This window comes from Crocodylus siamensis, chromosome 11 (assembly GCF_052110815.1).
Source record: "Crocodylus siamensis isolate JL-2025a chromosome 11, ASM5211081v1, whole genome shotgun sequence".
Lineage (NCBI taxonomy): Eukaryota > Metazoa > Chordata > Crocodylia > Crocodylidae > Crocodylus > Crocodylus siamensis.
This window is the reverse complement of record NC_143405.1, coordinates 50,540,767-50,565,774: the sequence shown is the minus strand read 5'-3', so window position 1 is coordinate 50,565,774 and position 25,008 is coordinate 50,540,767. Positions and strand designations below refer to the sequence as shown.

The 25,008-nt window shown below is 42.7% G+C and overlaps 1 protein-coding gene across 5 annotated transcripts in view; it reads right to left on the bottom strand.

Moving 5' to 3' along the window:
* SLC6A6 (solute carrier family 6 member 6) overlaps nt 1–25,008 on the bottom strand; it is a 70,913-nt gene that overhangs the window by 34,612 nt on the left and 11,293 nt on the right. For all 5 annotated transcript variants that reach the window (XM_090021907.1, XM_090021906.1, XM_090021905.1 and 2 more), the window contains 3 exons: nt 6,449–6,688; nt 5,609–5,743; nt 2,136–2,370 (listed from right to left, as the gene is read on the bottom strand). In XM_090021907.1, coding sequence (XP_089878033.1) covers nt 2,136–2,370; nt 5,609–5,743; nt 6,449–6,677 — 599 coding nt within the window. In that variant the 5' untranslated portion in view covers nt 6,678–6,688. The remainder of the gene's footprint in view (nt 1–2,135; nt 2,371–5,608; nt 5,744–6,448; nt 6,689–25,008) is intronic.

Below are 25,008 nucleotides of genomic sequence, written 5' to 3'. Positions count from 1 at the left end.
TGATTGGCTTGCCAATCAGATGTCCCATCTCTTTGACATCATGTGAAATTTCCAGAGATACCTTCTAACAAATCCCGTTATCACCCTTTTGTCTTGGGAGAAGCCAGCTCACCACCCAGAAATCCAAACTGGGAAAGCATCTGTTTCTTAGCATTTAAAAAATAGTGCAAATGGCACTTGAAAAACACACTGGTAGCACTCTACCAGTTACCCCAGTCATTAGTGGACTGAGATAACTGGATCACCCAAGATCTACTCCATGGGCATGTCTACATGTCACCATACAGTGACATTGCTATCGCACCATGCTTTAGTACTTCCTTTCGGAGTACTAAAAGCATGGCACAGTACTTCCAAAAGGCTATCTCAGGGGAGGGTGCCACTACGTTGGTGATCACATGTAGACCTACGTGATTGCTATGTCGCTATATGGCAATCTAGAGTGTCACCAAATCGCTGTAGGGTGACATGTAGATGTGCCCTATGTTATTGCATTGACATTGGGTTACAAGTCTCAGCACTGTTCCCAGGATTATTTTTCCAAACTTAACACATGCCAGATATCTTTAGTGTTGATATCATTCCTGAGGGAGGTATTGGCTTACATTTATTTATAAAACACAGAAGTAGGTACAAGTTGATTCAAGGAGCCAAACTGGAATTTAAGTGGGCTGAAGAAGCCAAGCTGGGACAGAACCAAAGGCTACACTTAATAATTAACCATCTGTGAAAGCCAAGTGAGTAATTACTCTCTTCTGAACCCGCCTGTGGATTTTATATCCCCCCAGACCTCCTCTGCAGCCTGCTTTTCTGAACTTTTTTGGTGTCCAACCATAGCACACAGTTGGTAGAGAGGCCAGTCCCTTCAGAAACCAGGTTGTGCAAAAAACAGTTTGTAACATGAAATGTGGGGATGAGAAATGGGAATGAGAAGCCATAAGCCTAATGAATTCCAGGTTTTGGCAAAAACAAGCTCTTCTTTGACACTGTACAGCAAGCTGGCGAAAGAAAAAAAATCTCTGAAAGCTGCAATATGGGGCAATGTCTAATATCTTTTCCAGTTTTCTTTGCCAGGTTTAATTGCTGGCATCTTGGCCAGGTTAAGAGATTTGTTATTCATAGAGAACATGTGTTTGTAAGAAAGGAAGAGGGTGAGATACAGCAGCATAGTTAATAGTCTTTCATTGTTTCCACTATGAACTGTTCTCGGGGTGCTGGTAACTAACTGAATGGTTCCAAAATGATGCTTGGCTTAAGGGAAATGAATGGGTGTTTTTCAAAATACGAAAACAGAACCCAAATCCTTTCAAACCAGAATGGTCCCTAGGGTAATTTTATATATTAGTATACACTACCTACAACACTTGTAACACCTTCCTCTTTTATTCCCACAGCCTTTCATGAAACAGAGGGTGTTTAAGATTGAATTTTGTTCACTTTTCTCCAAAAACAAAGCAGGCCTCAAGAGCTGACTGACTGAAAATTGATCCTTCTGCATCCACTCTGATCATTTTACCTGGTTTTTGCACAGTGCTGAGAATTAGAAGCCATCTCATGTGTCATCTCAACAGATTTAGTGACATCCACCGTGCTGTGCACTCATGCAGAAAGTCTCAATATAAGCTTGTCTGGACAGTTCTGTGCATGTACCACAAGAATTAAGACCAACAATAATGTCCAACAAGACTTTCACCTCTCATTTACTTTTGTGGGATTAAGTCATGCTGCCAGCATTACTTTAACAGCGGTTTTCTGGAGCCAAATTTCTGTTTCCATTTTAGGTTGGATTGTTGAAGCTGCACCCGCTTTCAGTAAGCTCTCAAAAGCTCACACTGCACATAATTGTAGGGAATTAAGAAGGTGACATTGTGGCCTTACCTGTGTTTGGCCATACCTGAATCAGCACTTTGCTTTTGTGACTTTTGTCTCCATGAGTTTGGCCAGTATACCTAATCCAAATGCTGGCCACCACTTGTTTGTAATGATCAAATATCCCAAACCAGGCTGAAACCCAACCTAGATATATTCTCCCTACCCGCAATTCTCCCCAGGGTTTGGATCAGGAGTCTCACTCATCATCTTATCCTTTAGCTAAAGTATTGTAAAAAAAAACCCCCAAGAAATAAGGTTCTTACTCCCAAAACTCTGTGACGGGGGAAGTGAAGTTAGTGGCATTCAGCGACATCCAAAGTGTTTTGTTCTTCCTGAGAGTGTCTTCTACACATGTAGGTGTGTTCCATTCCTGATGACAATGAGCCCAGGGTAGGACGCTCTGAAATGACTGGAACAGATAGTACAGGCCCCAAGCCAGGATGACAATGTAGTACACGTTCAGAAGGGACACGATCACTATGGAAGCATAACCAATTCCTAATTGAAAGAAAGCAAAGCACAAACATTTACCATTAGAAAATTCCTCAGTCTCTGGATGTAAAACCTGGTACAAGACCCACTGTAATTTGAAACCAAACCTCCTTAAAAATAACCACCCAGCTAAAGCACAGATCCACTCTTGTTGCTGCCTCTAATCAGTGCACGCGGTTACAGCAGTATTAGTAGAAGCCTCGGGCTGTGTCTTACTGAAATCAGAGGTCAGACTGCAGGACAGGGAGACGTACCTGGGTTAGCTTTAATCTAGTTAGCTCAGGTACCAAAAGCAGGGAAGCCACAGCACCAGGGACTTCAATGCAAGTTGCATGAGTACACTGGGTAATCACTTGAACAGGTAGCATGTGCTGATGTCCCAAGTGTGGCATCTTCACTGTCATAACCAAAGTGGGCTAGACTACAGCTACCTTAGATCTGCCCATCCCTACTACAGTCACACCTCTCAGCTGCAGTGCAAAGCAAATACAGCCCCAGATAAAAGGTTCAATGTGCATAAAAATTAGTAAAATGTGTAACAATTTAAATGAAAAAAACCTAAAGGTAGTGCGATGAAAGCTGTAGTCTTTGTGCTTGTTATTACTCATTAGATCAATGTTTAACTCTGCTATCAATACATGAAGATAAAAAAAATCTCCTCTGTTTGTTTTTTAAGCACAGGGTCATGGGCAGATAAGGACATGTCCTCCACAGCTTAAAATGGTGTGCAGGAAGCTGATGGAACGCAGCTCTGGGAAAGGCTTTTACTACTGCAGCTATTCTCTGGACCCGATGCCTCTCTCCCACCAGCGTAACCTGGCCATGCCGGCATCATGCCTGATTCATTCCACTATGTCAAGGAGAACCAGTCTCTAATTGTAAAATAAATGAAGAAGCTCCAAGCAGTGCTGCTTCTGAAACCTTCCTGGTTCCCAGAATCTGGGATCTCAAAGAGACTAGGTGTGAGAGATTTTGTATGCCCTTCAAAGACTTACAATAGGCTGCAAAAAATAGCCTGAAAAAGTCACAGACGTTCCACTTTGAAGCTACTCCAATGTGCACTGTGTCAGCACCTGGAATACCTGCTTTGTATTTCGCAGCTTCAAGATGAATTGCAACATGAGTCTTTGTGGCCAGAAAAAAAATTTTGCACTGGGCTCCCAGCTCCCACACAGTGTACTATTTATTTTGGAGAGCTCTACTTCTTTCAGAAAGTTCAAACAGTTATATTATGAAAACCACACATTTTCTTTCTAGGGTTACCTTGGACATTTTTACTTAATATTAAAAGAATTCCCTTCTCCCCTCTCTACTCAAAATGCCTAATAAGAGGGAGACGAGAAAGAAAACAGAGGTAAAACAGGTTAATTCCACTGACTTGGACAGATCTATGAATGAGTCCAGTGGCAGAGAATCTGGCCCGCTCAGTGATATTGCCTTTATTTACATGATTTCCAGGAACAAGATTCTGTTCAATGTAATGTGAACTGAGGCCAAGGTAATTTTAAGGTACCCATTCTTACTTAAATTTTAAAACAGGAGAGCAGTGCATCTCCCTTCTGTGTAATCACTCTTCATAAGCAGAGGCTACCTGCATTATCAGCCATTTTCCAGGGTTTGTCTAAAATTAGTCCATGTGTGACATGTGATTGGTGGAGATTTGTGTGAATTTTGTGGGGATAGTCCTACTTTGAGCAGTGGGTTGGATGAGATAACCTCCCTGAGGTCCCTTCAAACCTTCATTTTCTATGATTCTTTGAATGTTGACAGCTTTTCTTTATTCATTGGCAAATTCTCCTTAGTAATCATACAGGACAACTAGGGCTGTTTTTCAGCATCTGTGTCATTATTACAAAAATTTTATTCCGTGTTTCCACAGAAGGCCATTCAAGTTTTAACCATGCAGACAATACAGATGTGATGCCAACAATAAGCTTTTGCATGGCAAAAAGCATTTGGTTTCCAGTCCAGGATAATATTTGAAAAAGCATTTTTGCGAAAGGATATGACAATAAAAGACTCTGATCAAGACAACATTGAACTTCTCCAACCCTTGTCAACATAATGAGAATTTACCTCCAACTTTCTCACAGGCTGGCCAGACTCTTATTGGGTATGTCTACATGTGCATTTATGCTGGTTTACATTTACTGCGGAGTACATTACTGCACAGTAAGTGGGAATAGGCTGGCATCTACACGTGCAGACATTACAGCACATTAACAGTGCGTGTGGACTGACTTGGGACTAAAGTTAGTCCCAAGTCAGACCACACACATGGTGTTACTGTGCATGCAGTAAAGCATCCACATGTGAGCTACTGTGCAGTCACTAATCGGGTATTAATTTGATACCTACAAGCTGCAGGTATCAATCTGATACCTACATGATGCAGGTATCAGATGTATGCTCAAGTTCACTTAAGTCACCATATTTACTATGTAGTATGGCCATGCACATGTAGATACTGTGCAATAATTTTGGTTACTGAACAGTAAATGCACATATGTAGACATGCCCCCTGTGAACTTCTTTAGGGAGAAATGTCCAATTTCTTCCTTGTTTTATTGGAACTTTTGCCAGCAGGATAATACAAGCAAAATCAATATAACTTTTGTCCTATGGTTTCCCGGAATTCTACTTTTCCAGGAACTGATATTGGATGGTCAGTCAGTACAACATACAAACTGATGAACTTGAAGGGAATATTCTTGTTCTTCTCCTGCTGGCAGGTTTTTAAGCAATAAATCCTAACAAGCTATACACTTTGCAGGTTTGACCCACTAAAGTCAACAGGAACCACTCTCTAGGATCAGTCTCTAATATCTGAGGATGTAAGTTGATATATATGCCTTGTGCTGGCCCTTTGCAAAGAGGTAACTTTCCTTGTTATTGTATTAGGTCTTGATTCAGCAAAGTAGTTAAGAACATGCTTAACCTTAAGGGCATGTGTAATCCCAGCCTTATTCAGCAAAGCAGATGAATGCATGCCCTGCGTCACAATGCAGTTAATTTTAAGCCTATGTTTAAGTGCTTTGATGAAATGGGACCACAATGTTAAGCAACAGGAATGGACAAAGACTTAGTATTTTGCAGGACTGGGCATGAAATCAGAATTTACTGATTAATTTCTAAGCAATTAATTTCCAAGCAATACATTTATCAAAGCAAATCACAAACTTTCCACCCCGCTCTAGCATGTGGTTACTGTGCCCATGTCACGATACAAGAGAAAAGTACTGACCAGTGAAAATAGGGCAGATCTTCTCCCAGCACGTAATTCCCCCTTCAGAGGTATACTGTCCTAGTGCCACTTCCAGGAAAAATACAGGAAGACCTCCCCCAAACAGGAAAATAAAATAAGGTATAAGAAATGCACCTATGGAGAAAACACAATGGTATATGATAAAGATTAAGAGAATGGTGATATTCAAATGGAAAAACACCACAACAGTAAATATACATAACAAGGAAACAAATTCAACACCTTTGCATCAGCATATAACATTTCTACTTTTCTAGTATTATTGCTCATGCTCAAAAATTGACTGGTTAGAAAGTGAAAGCAGAAGGATGCTTTCATGGCTTTTCTAAAGTGCAATGAGAATCATATGCACTTTTGTTTCATTTAACCCACGGTACTATTTTTATTTTAACACACACCAGAAATATTCAGCCAAAGTCTGTGTTTTAGCTGCCCCAATATACATTGGTTGCTTTCCTAATCTGATTCATTCGGGATTTATACTGGCATGGCTCAGTGCACGAGTCTGTATCAGTGGTGTAATTTATGTATTTTCCAAGTTACAAATGAGGTCCAAGTGTAGTACCAGTAAAATAAGTTCAACATTCAATAGTTGTACAATTTAAGAGTGTTATTTTCTGCAACAAACCTTGAATATAAACTAATCAAGCAGCTTCTCCTACAGTTAGGGAAGTAGGAAGGAATTTTTTATGGTTATTTTATTTATTTATTTTTAAATACAGGGGAAGCATTTACATCTCACTGTGACATGGGGAATAGTGATAGATGGATTGACAGACAGACAGAGATAAAATCCGAAGGAGCTAGAGAGATACTTACCTCCGCCATTTTTATAGCAGAGATACGGAAACCGCCAGACGTTGCCTAAACCAATGAATCCACCAGCGACAGAGAGCAGAAAGTCAATCTTACTCGCCCACTTCTCCCGCTGGGGCGGCTTTCCTTCTGCTTCATCCTCAGGACGTGTCCCTGGGCTCTTGCCAGGGGAAGGTTTGAGGATGTCCTTGTGGAAATCTTTCAAGCACTGAAGCTTCTCCTTTGTAGCCATACCTCTGATCTCTAAAAGGAGAAAAAAAATGCCAGGGGTTTAGAAAGCAGCTTTTACCAGTAACACTCTAGAAGTGCAAGACCTGCTTAACCAAATTACATTCCTTAGGTCACCTTTCATCAAGCTTCTTGGACTAGGAGAGATATGGATAGACCCAAATTCTTAACTGAGCTATATCCAAACTCTGGACAGTCCTGCACAGCTCCAACAGGTAATTAAAACATGTGAAAAAGCCTTTCACCTTTTCTCTTGCACAGGTATCTTTGCAAATCCAAATACAATGCTAACACTTTGCAGACCTGATCCAACACCCAGTGAAGTAAATGCAAAGATTCCCACTGAGCCCTGGGTTGGGCCCCTGAAAAATGAGGGACTGCATATGTGGGCATTTGCTCCTGGCTGGTGTGTCTGGCCAAATTTAGGGGGTGTCAAAGGCTTGGTGTTCTTATTCACCTGCTAGCCTCAGGCTCTTACGTTTAGAGAATACATGTTGCATCAGCAAGTGATATCACTGAGCCTCAGTGCTCATTAAAGCAAGGGTGGGCAATTATTTCAGCTGGCAGGCCACTGAAGGAATTTTGGTGAGCTGTCAAGGGCTGCATATATAAAATCTTTCAGAAGATATCACTATAACAAATTATAGATAAAACCAAATCATATACTAAAAATCAAACATCTATAATGTGTTTTAATTTTATTTCAAAAAATCATTTTTGTCCTGATTTAAGTTTTTTTTTAGTAGTGTACTTAGAGGTGATTACATAATAGCGCAAAATAAAGTTTTACTCTTGTATATTGTGTGTGGGGGGAGGTAAGGGTGTGTGCACAGAGGGTGTGTATGGGGAGGCGAGATGTGTGTGGGGTGGGTGTTGGGGAGTGTGGTGTGCATGGGTGGGAGGGTGTAGGTTGGGGTGTTGCCCGCACGCTAGGTCCTGGGAGCTGGCCAGGGGTGGGAGGATGGAGGGGGATGGAGGGAGCGGGGCAGGAGGCACAAGCAGCACAGCTCACCCAGGCGGTATGGTTTAGGTGCAGGTGCCATCCACCCCCCACATCGGACCCGCGGCTGCCTCCTCGTTTCGCATGGGGCTGAGTCCTACCTGCTTCCACCTGCACCCATCCCATGCCCACTGATGGCACTGCCCCAGCCCTGGCCCCAGACAGCACACAGCATCCCAGCAGGGCTGCTCCAACCCAGGTATTGCTTGGCTCCTCCTGTCCTCCAATGCCTCCTCCTCCTGCTGTCCCTGCTGTGCTGCCCCAGGCAGCAGGTAGCGCAGGGAAGCAGTGGTGCCTGTGATGACACATGCCAGGCACCACATGCCCAGCCAGGTGGGGGAAGAAGCTGCAGCCCCAGTGCACAGGGCTCCAGCTTGGCCACCTGCAGGTAGCTGCTCACCACACAGGTTGGCCAAGTGGGTAGAAGTCAGCCAAGAGATGGATCTGGAGTCCTGCAAGCTGGCACAGAACTGCCTGCCTGTAGCTTCCTCCCCAGCTGTCTGGGCAGGCATCCCCAAGGCAGCTGCCACCTCCCCATGCTACCTGCTGCCTGGAGCAGCACAGCAGGGGGAAGAGGAGGAGGGGCCACTGGAGGCAGGGGGAGCTGAGCGGTATCCCGATGGCTGCAGCAGCAGTGGAAACAGATCTGCCGGGAAGCTGCATGCTGGCTGGGACCAAGGCTGGGGCCACTGGTAGGTGTGGGACGGATGTGGGTGGGAGCGTGGCTCAGGCTGCCTTGGCCCGGAGCAGGCAGGACTTGGTCCCACGCAGAGTACCATGGGGGCAGCCATGGGGCAGATACAATCAAGTGGCAGGTTGTATCCAGTCCATGGACCGTATTTTGCCCAACCCTGTATTAAGGGATTATGCCTGCTACAATGGTCAGGGAGCATCAGGTTGTTTCTGCTCACTCGGTGATACATCCATGTCCAATTCCCTTTCATGCTTTTCAAAGAGCAATTTCAACTGGGTCCAAAAGAATTATATATATAGGGCAATGATGTCTTCTGCTGAGATGTCCAATAATCATTGAGGTAACTTCCAATTCTTTCTCTCCCAGTTCCCTAGTCTTTCCCACAGCTTACACCGTACAATACTGTGGCTGTAGTTAAAGTACTACACAGTATCTAGGAGATTAACTGATTCAAAGAGGCATGAGCTTTCATAGGCGACAGCCTACTTCATCAGATGCATCTGATAGTCCCTAAGGTACCAGCTACCCTGTCCTGTCTTCTGCCTGACTTCTCACTAACACAGCTAAGCATCTGTCTCTCTCCAGCTTTGAGAAACTAAGAACTCTGCAGAAGCCAGACTAGAAAATAATTTTTCCAGATCAGACCGTAGTATCTCAAGGAACTTTCTCAGTTTATTCTATTTTTGCTACTAAACCACTTTTACCTGGAATCAAGAAAAGCAAATAAATAAACCTTCAGATTTCCATTAACTTCTTATCCGATAGCATAATTCACCTGATGCAAAACCAAGAGTAAATTAAACCATAGTGGCCCAGTTCATTTTAATGCACAAGACATTAAACATAACAAGGCGTTACATTCTTTTATATACAAGAACCAGGAGTTTTTAATGCAACAATTTATGATATGTATTGTTATAGTAAACCCAGAGTCAGACATTGAGGCAAGTTCCTTCTTGATATAACTTAACTTACTTCAAACCAATCTGGACTGTCATTTGACAGAGTGGCATGATGCTGAAAGCATATAAATTTTTCATCAGACCCATGCAAACCAGCAAATTTATTCTTGGTCACAACCACTGCCTGCTTGCACATTATGTGTGCACAGTCATAAAAGCTGTGCTTCAGATCATCCCAGCTGATAGCTGCAAGTCCAGTACTTGCTGCTTTCTGATCTGTAAACCGATTTAGCTTGTGGCAGTGATCTGAAACCTGGTTTGACATTTGCTGCAGGAAGTTTTAATCTGAGCAAGATTCTGAGGCAGATATGCATCAGGGTACTTCTACAGATAAAAACCTTTTCCCTATAACTACGTCTAAGCCAGACAAATCAGGGACAAACCATGACAGACGTGTTAGCCCCACTGGCTTAGACCCGTAAAAGGCAAATGTTCTTTCTTGTTAGACAGCCATCTACATCAACAACTTCTTACTAGTTTAGGATCAAAGAAAGAACAGTCAACTTTCCATTTGGCATTCAGCGTGACGTTCTCCCACATTAGGAGAAAAGTAGGCATACAGCTCAGGCCGCTGAGAAAGCACTGAGATGAGTACCTGCAATCCACAAAAATGAACAGTAGAGGGAGTGCAGGGAAGGATAAAAAGACTAACAAGATGGTGGTGGCTAGGAGTAGTCCAGCTTGAGTGTTTTCCTACCGTCCTTTGAAGCATGCCATGCTAGCCACTTTTAGAGACAGGCTACCAGACTCTCAATCTTCAACTCAGATATCAAAGCTGAAACTTAGGTGGGATTTAGGCACCTAAATCCCATCTAGTTCTAGCTATATGGTCCTATGCAAAGTTCTTATCTTTTTTTTTCTTTTTTTTTTTTTAACTAGTTTGAATAGCTAATCTAATCTCCAGGGCTTCTGATTTACATCAGTGAAAGCACAACTTAATCCCACTGAAACCGTGCAAGTCTATTCAGTACACTGCTTGTTGTAAATGCAGCCTATCGGATAGGTGACCACCCAATGCTTAGAACAGATTGCATTTTATTAGATGTTTAGAATTATAATCCAAAAAGATGACAAAGCCAGTAGGGAAATACAGATCGACAGCATAAGTCCTAAATGCGGTCTTTTCCTATTCAAGTTTTGTAACTGAATGGGACTGCATTTTCTAACAGACACGAATTTGTCTAGATATCCATAACTAGTGGATATTTTTGAAAATTTTGGTCTTGAGTTTTAGGTCTTCAGCTTAGACCATGATGATGCATCTTAACCTTTCGGCTCTCTAGGAAGGACAACTCTCTAGGCCAATGCTCAGTTTTTAGTCCACCAATGGGAGCTTTGCCGAAGAAAGAGCTCAGGGCTTGGATCATCAGGATTATCAGCATTTTGCCAGCTTCACAGTGTTGCGGTACAAAATGCTTGAGATTTATATAGTATGCAGTTCTAGATCTTCGATTATGTTCCTTATTTTAGTGCTTTGTGTTTACTTGGAATCTCTTATAGAGAAAGTCTTTATTACCCATGAAGGTTATGGCTAGAAGGAATATACTACATGTCAGCGCCCTAGAAACCAACACTAAGTACTTGCTTGGAACTGTCATCCTAGCCCATGTCACGCTGAAGGAATGTGGGACTTTATCCCTTAGCTACCAACAAGCACTGTAGGCCAATCATCCACTTCCAAGTACAGAAAAAGCGTACAAAGGCTGTAAGGGTGGGTGTGGAAGCAATTCTTTTTGGAAGGAAAAAGCCAAGAGAACCGAGTTTGTTTAGTGAAAGGCATTGTCTTTATCATTAATAGGTCAAAGTTTCGTTTCCTTCAGTTATGTCCCACTGGGTGAGGTTAAAAGGACTCTGGAGGGATAACAATCTCATGGTCTGATGGAGACACTAAAACAATACTTTGTCGCCGCCCAGGTCAGAAAAAGAGAATAATAGGTTATTTTTATAGTATCACTTAGAGGGAGTCAGATCTCGGATACTGCCCCTGCTAATTCCCCCAGAGGGAAAAGCCTGTAAGAAAATACTCCTAAAATCATGGAGTCCAAAATGAGTGATCCAGTTCAGAGGCACACATCTGCCTCCTAGGAGACACAAATCTGCTTTCCAGGAGACACATGTCTGCCTTCAAGGGCAGCCCCCCCCAGGAAGCCTGGGATAGTTCCAGGGAGCTCTGGCTTGCTCTGCTGAAATGAAGATGGATAAACAATGAGTAGCAGCCAAACCTTCTATTTTCAGACTGGGTGTTCACCACATACAGCAAAATTGCTAGAAACTTAGTTGGGGATGGGGGAGGAAGGAAAGAATCTCATTTTGGCTGGGTCAAATTCTGCTCTGGTACACATAGGGCATGTCTATATGTCGCCATACGGCAACACTGCTATGGCGCCGTGCTTTACTACTTCTTCTTGGAAGTGCAGTATGGATGGTTAGTACTTCTTGGAAGTGCAGTACGGATGGTTAGCACTTCTTGGAAGTGCAGCACGGATGGTTACTATGCCGTGCACACAGCGCATAGTTAATTTTTGCCACTACACTGGAGTGTGCTGCTACAGTGATGTAGTTGGCAATTGTGTAGACATGTGATTGCTACATCACTGTAACGTACCACACAGTGATGTAGTGCATCACGACATCACTGTACGGTGATGTGTAGGCATGCCCATAGGTGTGAATCCAAATTAATTTAACTGAAGACTACATAATTAATCTGGATTAATCCTGGTGTGGTGTAGAAGTATATAGCAAAGCAGCAATATGTGACAATTTGCATCCTTCCCTCAGGCTCCGGGAATAATTGGTCTGTAATGCTCCCAATGTGAGTGCTTCACCTCTGCAACACAGCTCTGAACTACAAGAAGAACCATGAACTGCCGGACTCCCAAATCCTCTCTCTCAATCAGGTGCACAAAATGGCAACCTCAGAATCTCTTGCTGTGCCATTAACTCAAACTCAGTTGCTGCTCTCCCACTGCTGGTACCTCTTTACACTTGGAGAATGCCAAAAAATACTGGCCACTGACAAAGCACTCACATAGCTAATGCCAGACAGTTTAAAGGTGTCCATACACATCGACAGTCACTTAATTTCTGCTCTTAATAAAAATAATGACCCGTTCCACAACTCTTGGTCTCCCAGACAAAGGAGACCAGTACAATATCGTTTTCAGTAAGCGCCATAAGGTCATATTCATCCCTGGTCCAGTGACCTTTAAGAGCCAAATCTTCAAAACCAGTATGTGCAAATAGCCTGATGCATATATGCCAGTCAAGGTTTGTTGTCCTAATAGGCTGCTGTGTACATACCATAGTACGTACATACATGTACAGTACATACTAAAGCCCACACATAATTATGTGTGCCTTTAAAGACTAAAAAGTTCAATCAGAAGCCCCTTGATCTCCTGAATGTTAAGTCTCTCCCTCAGATATCCCTTTAAAAAGTTAGGAACTGATCTTTAAAAAGACTAAAACATACTCTAAAAACCCATAGTAAGCAAAACCTCTCTTTATAATATGTAGGGTATTATATCTGCAGAAATGTAAGTGGTGGCTAGATTATGGCTATTTTGAAACGATGGTACCTTGCAATCGGCACACTGGCTAATCCTTCCCTTCCCAGAGCAGAAACCTCGTTCTAAAGTGGGGTGGGCAATTATTTTGGGCGGAGGGCCACTTACCGAGTTTTGGCAAGCCATCAAGGGCCACACAACAGGCAGCCAGGGGCAGATAAATATTAAGTTTCTTAATTTTTAGGGGCCCCACAGGCTGCATTTTGCCAACCCCTGTTCTAAAGGTATGTGCACTAAGTCAGCTTATGTTATATCCATTATAGGACTGGATACAAACTGAATAGGGACTAGCTTTGGACCCCGAGAGCTTCATGTTTGAACATGAACTGACCCTGAAATTGCCTCAGCTGCTTGATACTCTCCTACTCTTCTGTTAAGTCCAAAAAAAAAGTTGAGTTACCCAAGACTCAAGATTCTCATGGATTTCCATGGGAATTTTGCCTGAAGAAAGACCACTCTGCACCACTCGTTTTCCTGCTGACTGGACTCGTCTCTGCAGGTCACATTTTGTGGTTAATTTTATTCTACAGGTTCTTCTCCTATGAACTTCCCTGCATTTATGGCCTCCAGGTATCTCAGTGCTCCTCTTTGTCACAGTCTGTTACCTTTTGAAAGCCTTCTGTTTATTCCATTATAATTCGTTTTATGCTCCTATGCAGACGTGGTGCCCTGGCCAAGTGTAACAGTTGCCATTTCTTGTCTTTGTCTGCTGTTTGTTCTCTATTCATCTTAGAAACCAACAGGATTTCCAGTGAAATTTCCTATTCTCTCAAAACTGTCCTTTCCTAGAGAGCAGCTGTCCTTGTGCCTCTTTCCCCCTCGTGTCTTTCTAATCAAAATGGACAGTATTGTGATTCCTCTCCAAGAGTCAGTTCTTGCTCTGATTTAGTGCAACGGAAAAGCATCTATTGATTTTAACAGCAGCAGGGTCAGATAAATCCTGATTACATTTGGTTCATTTCCCAGGATCACTCCAAACTAAAACTTTTAACTCTTAGTCTTGACAGATATCCTTCCTTCATGGAGCAGAGTTGTTGGCCTAGTCACTACAGCAGTAAAACATTTAATGCATTGATAAAAGTTCTGTCTTCCTTACAGATCTTTCCAATCTGTGGGAAAAAATAATCCTGATCCATTTCTTTCTCTGAGTTAAAGGCGCATGCAAATGTCCACTGTATACCTGACTTCATTTACTGTCCTTAACTTATATCTGATGTCTTTCCAAAGTAATAACCTTTTCATTAACTTACAGTCTCTCTTGATATTATTAAAACTTATTATTAAGCACTCATTCATCTCTTCTTCCTTACTTTCCTTTTTAATGTTTTATAGATTCTTTTGATCTTCCCCCTTCATTTCCTTTCTTTCTGAATAAATATCCATCTTTCTATTATCGATCAATCAATTCTTTTCCTAATTTTTCTTCTTTTAATCCCCCCACCTTTTGTTTTTCTGTGAACCCTCCTTTCACAACTTTTGTACCATTTTCAGTATTATATGCTGTCTTTTTCTCTTCCTTCTATGCCTGACACCTTGAAGGATTGCTACAGAAAGCACTGGGAGCAACAGATATCCCTTTATTTAACTGAGATAAAGTACAAAAGAGAAGCCCAAGGCTTGATGTTATTTCTCTTCAATCAATTGTGTACTGGATAAAAAACATCTATTTTTCCAGATGCCCTTCTTATGTATGTTCATATTCTTCAAAGGCTGTAAATAGGTACTGTGTCTCAGCGCAGAGCTGTTGAGGAACACAGCAATCACGTAATGTTCTTGTTCCATTGTGCCTATTATTTGAAGGAATAAAGCAGTCACAACTAAAACCTCTATGATTAGCTGAATAGCAGAAAATTAAAAAAAAAACAAAACCCTTTGCACATGGGAAATGTTTGGCTTTTATAATGGGAGGATAAGGGTGTGGAAAGAAACTTGAAGTCTCTCCATACTGCAAAAGAGAATAAAATGGATTGTATTTTAATGCAGCATTGTTATTAAACAGAAAGCCTAAAAAGCCGAATGCTTTGCAGTCAAAGGTTATCCTTTGATAAAGACTTGGGGAAAGGAAGGGAGGTGTCTTGATATACCACCAAAGGGATATACCACCAAAGCTCAGTAAGGATTCCCATGTGGGGAGACCTATTTAAGTCCCATTGAAATCACCACCAAAATATGTTCATTTTAATGGGAGCAGCATCCAAGTCCAAGTCCTGGGACTAAGGCAAAAGGTCATGCTTTCTGTGAAAACTATTGTCCAGGAAGGAGGAGGGAGTGTGCAGCCCAAGAGGCCTGTTTAGTTGCACCATAGCCATTCGTACAAGCCTTGGGGAAGGGTAATGGATGTCTCCTGCATGCAGTATTGTTCCAGCACACCAGTCACTGCTTAGCCCACCTCACTCTCCAGCCCCAGCCAAGAGCTAGGAAAATCTTCCCACTGGCGCACACACATGCAGGGCACAGACTTTCCCTGCCTGGTGGGGGATGACCGCTGTTACTTTGCCTTACAAAGCCACAATTGTGGAAAGCCAGAGTCTCCAACCTTGGAAATTTTCAAGACCAAGTTAGACAGACACTTGACGGGGATGGCTTAGTCAGGGATGACCCTGCCTTGAGCAGGAGGATGGCCTAGATGACTTCAGGAGGTGCCTTCCAGGCCTAATTTGCTATGCTCCTATACCTAAATCTCAGCCATTGTTTTCTCCTGCTGCTGGGCTTGTTCCACCACTGTCCTTGCTGATTCCCTGAGCTGCTTCCACACAAGGCTCCAGGTAAAGGAAGGCAGCAAAGCAAGGGTGGTACGTGTTTGTGGAAGAACAGAGGTAAGAAGAACCCTAAGGTGCTAGTGGTAAATGTGGAAGGGAACATCCAGCTGAAAGGTTGCTTTTGTTCGTATCAAGCCAGCTGCTCAGCTAATTTGATGCCCCCCAAGTGTGCTAGCTAAAACCTAAAGATTATCAAAAGCTTGAGGGGAGCAGCAGCCTCCTCCTGCTTTCCCTGCTACTCTCCTCCAACTGTACTGGATCACCCATTGTGATGCAAGACATTAATCTGCAATGCATAACTCTGTAGGTACTGATCTTTTTGAGAAAGGGTCCTTGCCTGGGTCCATGAGATGTATGGGGGGGGGGTGTCATTTGTATAGCAAAATGGTGAGGCTCTTTGAACCTTGTGTCTTAAAATTATTTCTGTTCCTCCTCTGACTCATTTGTTTGCACTCTGTAATTATCCAGCTTCCTACTAAACCCAGTGAATTCTTTGTGCTCTTTTTTTCACTTCCAAGGGTTTATTGTACAATTAAATTACAGTCCATTAGTGAGCAGTAGCTATGTCTACAACCTCTGATAAACCACCAGCAATGTTTTTTTCCATAGATGAAGTAGAAAAGTTAATTGACCCTGCACCCATATAACCTCTTAAAACAGGAAGGGGTTCTGAACCTGAGTATTCACCGTGTTTTAGGCTGTGACTATTTAATTTTTTGTACATGATTAAGAATCTATGTACTGCAACCACATAGCTTATAGAATATGTGCTACCATTAAATGCCAAAATTTACCGCAGGGCCAGAATTACAAACTGTGTGGTGCTTCAGAGTGCAGAATTAAACAATCAGCTAAGCATTTAGTAAAGCAGATGTACAACGAGTGGCACAAATTCATTATTTTTAAAGCTGATTTTATTTTTCTTAGGAATAAGTCATTCTGCCCATCAATACTTTTGCAGTACATCTTAAATTTAGTTCTACATTTATGCACGTTCTTTATTCATAGCTTAGTCAAAAAGGTTTCTTATAGTATCTTCTAAACAAGCAAATGAAAGAAATGCATCAGAATAAATGGTTTGGGGGAAAATACACATTCAGTCACTAAACTCTATTCATATCTTTTGGCTGCTCTTGCTGCACATCAATGACATTTGATGCTAGTGGCCATATGCAAGATGAAAAAGGAAAGATCAGGAGCATTCAGCAGTTCTTATAAATACACATTTTAATAAGCAGAAGAGCAGCTATTAAGGTGCTTCAGCATCACATACACAAAATCATTGGATCCATCTACACTGCAAATTTGCCTAGCTTTTTAACCAAAGGGATGTCACGCGGACTTTGTATCTTCAAACAAGGTTAGGATACCTTAGGGTAGTCAGATGTCACCAGGTTTCTACGTTATCTATCCATCCCCTTTCAGTGTTATACAGGGGACATAATTTAAGTGTTGTGTACTGCAACATAAACATCAGACTGTAACCAGTTTCTAACATGGAGCCTCGGATATGGAAGCTGGTCCCTTTAAATCTGTCTGTGTACCTGGCTAAGCTAGTTCCCTTGAAGGTCTTGCCTCTGTGGCAAATCTAGAAAGTGCAAATCTGCCCTGCCTTCTGCCTGACCTCAGACCAACGGGGCTAACTGTGAACCTCTCTGTGAAGGAAGACATCCCGAAGTCCAGGTTAAAAAATCATGCTCCAGCACAATCGGCTGATAGGCCATTCTTCTTTGACCCTGGTGGGGAATCCCGTCAACACAGCATCTGCACACCCAGACTTTCCCAGGTTGCACTGATAAAGGCATTGCTGACATACAGTCGGGAAACTGCTGCTGTAGGAATGCCCCAAGCTGTGTTAGTGGTGGGACGTGCTGGAGCCCTGCGGCACTGAAAACACAGCACTGCAGGTGGAGTCTATGGTCCTTTAACCTAATGACCAACAGCAATGTTGGTATTGAATGTGGATTTTTCTTTTTTGTCAGCCATGCTTGTTCAGGGAACTGTGAGCCAGAAAAGTAGGAGGGCGAGGAATTGGTCATAGACTTCTAAAATGACACATGCCTGTCGGTGCTGGTGCGATAAGAATTGATTCCTGTCTCTCTGATGTTTCCAGGCTGCTTTATAAGAAAAGTTTTGGACACAGGCCTTGAACAAAAAAGGATTTTCTAAGTGTTTTAGATTTTGGATTTTTGTTAATGTTTGTTCATGTTTTATTTGCTTCAAGAAAAAAAAATGGACAGAAACTGGATACATTTCTCAAGTTTCACACAGGAAATGAATTCTCACAGTCGTTCTGACATGCAAAGTAAAATAGAGACCAGGGAGTTTCTACAGAGGATATGCCAAAAGGAGAAGTGATAAATTAGCTAAATAAGCCAGCAGAGATGGCGACACTCTGTGTAATTTGCTCAGCTTTTAACAAAGCCGTGAGATAATATCATGTTCTCTCTCTCTTGCTGTTTGCATGCAGCTGGTGAAAGGTGCTGGCTTGACAGCCTGGTTCCTGAAATCCTTTGTTTAAGCACTGAATGGGTAAAGAATAGCCTTGTTCAGCATCAGCTTCCCCTGCATTTCTCTGCCACCATCACTGTGCATCCACCATAATACAGAAGAGATTGCTTCCAGTAGGACAAGCATGCTTCAGTCTTCCTGGCTCAATGCTCCTTGCATTTTCTGCCGAGTCTCCCTTCAAGAAGGTCAGCTTTAAGGGGACATCATTAACACATCTCATACTGGCTGCTGAACAGCTATCTACCAGATGTTACTTTTGATCAAAACTGACCTGATTTAAACCCAAGTTGGAGGTGAAAGGCTCCGTATCGCATTACTAATCCCAGGAGCCATCCAGGTCTCTTAAATATCACATGATTTCAGTTAATTTTTAAACCATAAGTATATCTTCAGTTCTGCTTAGCCACATAAGCTTTCCCATCAGCTCTCAAAAGTTGAACGGTTGTTTTTTGTGTGAAGAGATATGAAAATCAGATAGTGCACAAAACAAATATTTCACTTCTCCAGGGACCCTGAATAGATAAACCACTTCAGCATGCCACACTGTGAAGTGGAACGCATGCCGCATGTGCAAACAAAGAGCCTGATCCTATGCTTTGTACTCAGACAAAGGCCCCGCTGAAGTTCACCTTGGCTTCATTGACTTTGGAGGGAGCCTGCAATAGTGAGGAGGACAGAAATGGCTGAGATGTGGAGAACGGCAGTAGTCTGTTCACACTGGTGCTACTCAGCTATTGCACATGTTGGTGGTTCTTCTGTTGGTTTTTGTAGGTGAATGTGTGTCCAGGTACAACTAGACAAAACATGAGCAACACAAGCATTTTCCCTCAACTTTTATCTTTTCAATAATTTCTGACAGACATCAGCTGATAGTTTTAGCTATTATACTGCTTTTATAGTCCTAACCCAGCTCTCTAAATTTCACCTGTCCCCATCAACCACTGTTTTCACTTTACCAAGATACAGTTCATAAAACAGAACAGCTGGGAACAGATTCAGTCCTAGTGCAATCTTACCTAAATTGGGGCGGGGGGTTACACTAAGCCTGAACTGAACACCCAAATACTGTTTTCATCCTGGGCTGCTTTTGTTGTTTTACTGACTTGGGGTAAAGGGATGCACAGGTGGGAAATACTTGCAGTCCCATAATATAAAATGTGTATGTGAAACTGAGCTGAGATTGTCATAGAAATATGGTACATGTAAAGCGAATGGTAGCATGCAAGATAATTTCTAACAGGCTAAATGTAAAAATTATAGTTTAAAAAAATGGTGGTATATGTACAAGGACTAGGTGATCTTCTGATGGCCTGATGCAGACAGAACATTAGAAGTGATTCAAGTTCAGCTACAGGACTTTCTGTTCCTCCTTTGCATGCGTCTGTTCCATATATTTAGCTCCATTTATAATTTGTAGTTGAGGTAACCAATGCTCCCTTCACCATGCACTGTAGTGAGTGGCAAAGTGGGACTAAATGGGGCAGAAGAGATCCTGAACTTCACAGAAACAGGGGAGCAACAGGCTTTTCCACATTCACCTTGCACATCTTCCTATGTGAGAGAGGGAGGCATCACCTCTGTATGACAGGGAAGGGGGATGCTATCACTGAGGGGAAAGTAGTGACTGCATAGAAACCGTACAAGGTCCATGGCCAAAAGACCATCCCACTGACCCTAGGTTTAGGGACCTTCCTTCAAACACAAAGGACAAGTTCTTTAAAATCTGGGGAAGACTACTCTGGCAGCCCTATCCGAAAGCTTTGCTTCTGACAAGGCATGACGGGAGATAAAGAGCATATATATAAACCATACCCTTCTTACAGATAAAGGAGAGACCTGTAAGGAATCAAATTTTTTGGGTAGGTTTGGCTGGGAAGAGCAAGCAACTTCTTCCTGTTTTGTTTGTAATTGAAGTTTTTTTTACAGGTTACTTCGGGGTGAAACTACCTTTGAACGCCTTTGAAACTATCTGGAATAACACGGAAAACAGTTTTCATCCCTTTTGGGACAGATTAAAATAAAGCCACTCTAATGAAGACAGTTTTCTGTTAGGGTGCAACTTGGCTGGCCTGTGACATGCTGCATCTTGAAGCTTAAAGATTTTCTGCATAGACAAGGTTGTCTAGTGTAGGACTGCTGAACTGGAGACGAGCTGAGAAGCAGTTGTTCTGTGCAGTATTAACTACCTCTGGTGGCCCCTACGCCCTGCCCTGGAAAGCATTGCGTAGCTGCAAAGGCCGAGGAAGTCAGTGTGCAAGTAAAAGTCAAGTGTCCTGTGACTCTCTTAAAAACTATTCAAGTATTAACTAATATGAAATGGGGATTTAGAATCAATGGGGAGGGAAGTATTTCTGTTTGAAATGGCTCAATTATTAACAACTTGTGTGCTTTTTCACATGGCATTTCACTGAGATTTAGGGAAACCTGAATGGAAATTCTGGCATTGGTGGCCTCAGTAGCCAAAACTCCTACTGATTTCATTGGGTCCAAAATTTCATCTGAGGGGTCTTCCCCAAGGAGCTGACAAGTTAGATTATGAACAGGAAGTATCTTACATTAGTATAACAGCTGCCCTCAGAGATATTACTACTGAGCGGTAAATGAGATGGGGATCTCATCTGGAGTATATATGTATTGGTAGAAAACTGGATGGAGAATCAGTTCTTAAAACATCAGAGGAATGGTGTTGGGGAAAGGAGGGATGAAGGTTAAAACCAAGAGAAATTAAAACTGTAAGAAAAACTAATCTTGATGCTCAGAAATTCCATACATTTCAAACAAAGAATTGGAAAGCAAAATTTATAGAGGGAGTTAAACTGGTATGTAGCAAATGACTGGACTCCGAGATTAATATAAAACAAGCAACTGCCATTGGTGGTGCCATATCAGATTATATTCACTTAACTGTCAAAACAAAGGAACATGTTCCTTTAAAAAAAAAACCCAAAACTACTGAACATAACAAAGCATGCTACATGATCATTACTGCTGATCGTAACGTGCCCTATGCCCCCCTTTCCACACTAACTTGACATACATTGCTAGTTCAGGTATATAACTCACTACACAATTTTGGATAGTTTTAAAGAACCATTTTGGATGGTTCCATTATTTGGAGATTTTTTTTTTAAGTTTTCAATTAATTTCCCAGATAGATAATCAGAAAATAATCATGTGTATGAAGATCTGTTTCTAGCGGCAGAGAAACATTGTAAATGCCCAGGACATATTGCATTGTGTGGAAATCTCTCAAGGCAACTTCTGGGTTGTCAAAACATATAACTAACTTGTAAGTGATGCCTGCAGGCCTACCAAGCCCAATCTTGCCTGGTGCCAAGAGTATTTTCTTTAGCAGGCACAAGGGTGCATTACAAAAGGTAGGGGTGCACGGATAAATATTTTCTTGGCTGATACCAATAGCCAATTATTAACCAACCATATCAACTGATGCCAGTCAGATAACCAATTTAACTGACATAAATAAACCTTTTTTTTGGCACACTCCAGCAGTTACATGCATCAGTCCTAGCAGCAGGGGCGCCTGAACTAAAGTTCATCAAATGAGCTTTGGTACAAGCGCTGTTTCCACCATTTTAAAATGCAGGGGTGCTTTAAGCAAAGAAGAGCTGAGTGGGGAGCAGGTAGATGCGGGCTGCCCGCTATGGGCTTGGGGCTCTCCACTCTGCTTCCTTTGCCCCAGGAGCCCCACACCAGTCAAATGCCCCCTGCCCGCCTGGCAGCAGGGGGCACAACTGGCTGCCCCCACTGCTGCCAGATGGGTGGGGGGTGGGCGGCTGGTGCAGGGCTCCCAAGGAAAAGGCAGTAGAGCAGAGAGCCCCAAAACTCAGAAAGCAGACTGCATCTGCCCCATGCACAAATCTATGGGGCACATGCCTCTCCTATGCCTCCCCGGGGGATGTGCACTGTGGCTGGGAACTGCCCCACCACGCCCTCTGGATGAGCCACCTCTGGCTCTTGTCCCACACCCTGCATTGGCCCCGGGTCCCCTGAATTGTCTTGGGTGGGCACCACCCCCAGCCCCTACCCCACTCCCTCCCTCACTATGGGGGGGCCTCAATCTGCAACCCCCATGCCCCTTCTCCTCCATAGACTTACCTGCAGGGAGCTGCTCTCCATGCTGCCTGGCTGTGCTCCTGGCCATGTGCATGCGTGCAGCTGTGCACATGCACATGGTGCCCCCCGAGTCTCACTCTGGGCAGCCCCAAGCAGGACCCCTTGCAGGCTAGAATGCTGCTCACCATTTCCCAAGGGAACCCAGGCATCTGGGGGCTGTGGTCCTGTAGGGGACAGGGAACCCAGATGTCCAGTGCCTTGGCCAGAAGGCATAATTATCAATAAATATTATCAGTTTCAACAGCCAAAAATAGCCAGTAGCCAATAATGTCATTTCCTGTTTTATTGGTGCCTATCTGATAGGCAGCTGATATAATCAGTGCACCTCTAGCAAAAGGCTTTTACTACATGGCAAGATCAAGCCCTCAGTGTGCCAGCATTACCATGGAGGAGCTAATCCTTCAGAATTTGTGACAAAAGTTGTGCTCTTACCTTCAGAAGCCAAACAACCTGGTGTAGAAATACAGGGCACAGACTTGGGAGGGAAGATGACATATCTCTACACCCGCTCTGCCTGATAAGCACTGGTAGACAGCTCTGGGACAAACGAATGCTAACAAGAGCCTAGAGATGCCTGTTGGCATAGTCAGACAGAACAGGTACAAATGTATGTGTTTAGGGCAAAATTCTGCTTTAAAATCTTGTGTACCTGGGTGGGAGGGAAAGGTGCTTCATTAAATCAAGGAAGGTCAACTGAGCCTTCAGCTCTACCAGGACCAGCTAACACAACTGAAGCGTGTTACTTTGTGTCTGGGCAGAAGCTTCAATCGTTTTAAGGTAAGTAAACAGAAAAAAACCTAAAAAAGTATTTCTATCCCATGTAAGAAGGGCCTAAATGACAGAAGTTAATATTTGGAATGAGTCCACTAAAAACAGCAGTAACTTCAGCTCTATAATTGTGCCACTGAAATCTGAATGTGGACCAATGGGAGAAGTAATCCATAAGTCCGGGTTATAAGATGGGCCCTGTGTTTATAATGGAAACCAAGGACCTGACTCATCTCCCTCACACAAAGGTAAAACGATAGCAGTGCCACCGAAATCAAGATTCACAGGTGAACACGAACAGGGAGCTGCGTGCTCAATTTGAGTTTCTCTGGGAGGGAATTCTGACAACTTCTAGAGCATTAACATCATAAATGTAGTGTGGAACTATAACTAAACACCTTCTCCTACAGCCCTATGGCTCTTCAAGTGCATGGGAGAGTGATGGCCCCAGTGATGTTCCCCAGCCCTGCACAGCTCCAATAACCTTACTGCAATCATGGCAGTTAATTATTGCAATCTCACTTCAGGAGACTGTGCCATCTTCTGTGGCTGTTATTTGCTTGTCTAGCATAACAGACCCCCAAATGCAGACTCAGGTATTTGGGCATGGCCTTATTATAAATAAGAACAAATAACAACCAATTCTGTTGTTTTACCCCGAGCTTACTAAACTGATTAAGCGTGGCAAGAACAGAAGTCAGCTGGTGTGTACGCTTGCACGAAGGCTGCCAGGATGTGCTCCTTTTACCATTAGTCTATACTTTCTGTTGTACTGCTATGTAAAACCACCTCCCTTTGATTTTTCTTAGTTACTACCTTTCCATCTAGTTCCTTGATTTAACATGATTGTTCACACTTAGCTCAGCTGCCTTTCCCTTGAATGTATTAAAAAAAAAGAGTTCAAAAGCTTATCAAGAAAGAGTAGAACCAGACATTTTCTTGATCAAAAGTTTTTAATTCAGCTATGCAAAAATGCCAACATCTCTCATCAAGATGAAAACACTCTGTATTAATAACCTCCCTTTCCTCAACTCAGAGGCCCTATATAGCATGCCACTGAGGACACAGAGTTTTGGTCCTGATAATGTGCTATTACTGCTGAAGTGGCCATGGCACGTATGCCACCACGAGGGATGGGTAGCCTTTGTGTGTGGAATACAGTAGATCAGGAAGGGGACAGGAAGAAGAATGGCAGAGAAGGCAGGGAGCAGAAAGCAGAGCAGCAGATTGGGCAGGGAGCTCAGGGTTGGAAGCATGAAGCACAGTGGAAAATCAGACAGGGAGCACAGGTTAGGGTGCAGAAAACAGAGCAACAGATCAGGCAGTGAGAGGGGATCTGACTGGCACTCCAGAAAGGTGCAGGGCTAATTTCTGGTATGCCTACCAAAGACGTTGGCTCCCACTGTACTTCTGTATCATTATGCTGCATTATTTGTAACTGTTGTAGATTTATGTTCCTTTTTATTGACTTTAAATAACCAGTTTGTTAAATTTTGCTTCTGAAAAAAGGAACCAACTGATTACTTTCGCATTTCCTTTGCATCAAATTATGTGACTTGCGAAGTGACTTGGCATCATCACTCAGGTTTGGGACACAATAAACAGTGTAATTTTAAAGTGTAATTTAAATAAGATTCCAGACTAGCAAATAACATTATTCTCAAAATGACTTTAAAAATAACTGACTACTGCAATCAATTGTTTTATCAACCACATGACTACAGTGTGTATATATGTGCATATATACATGTGTATACGATCAATCACTAAGTTATTTTTCTCACATGCAAGCCTCAATCTGAATCATTCCAGCACCTTTGAAAGAAGGGTGGGATTAGTATCTGGACTCAGATGTAGGTGTAACACCACTGCACAATAAGTTATGAGTCAAAAACCCCAGATCCAATTCTTTGGGTATTCAAATATTCAATTTTACAA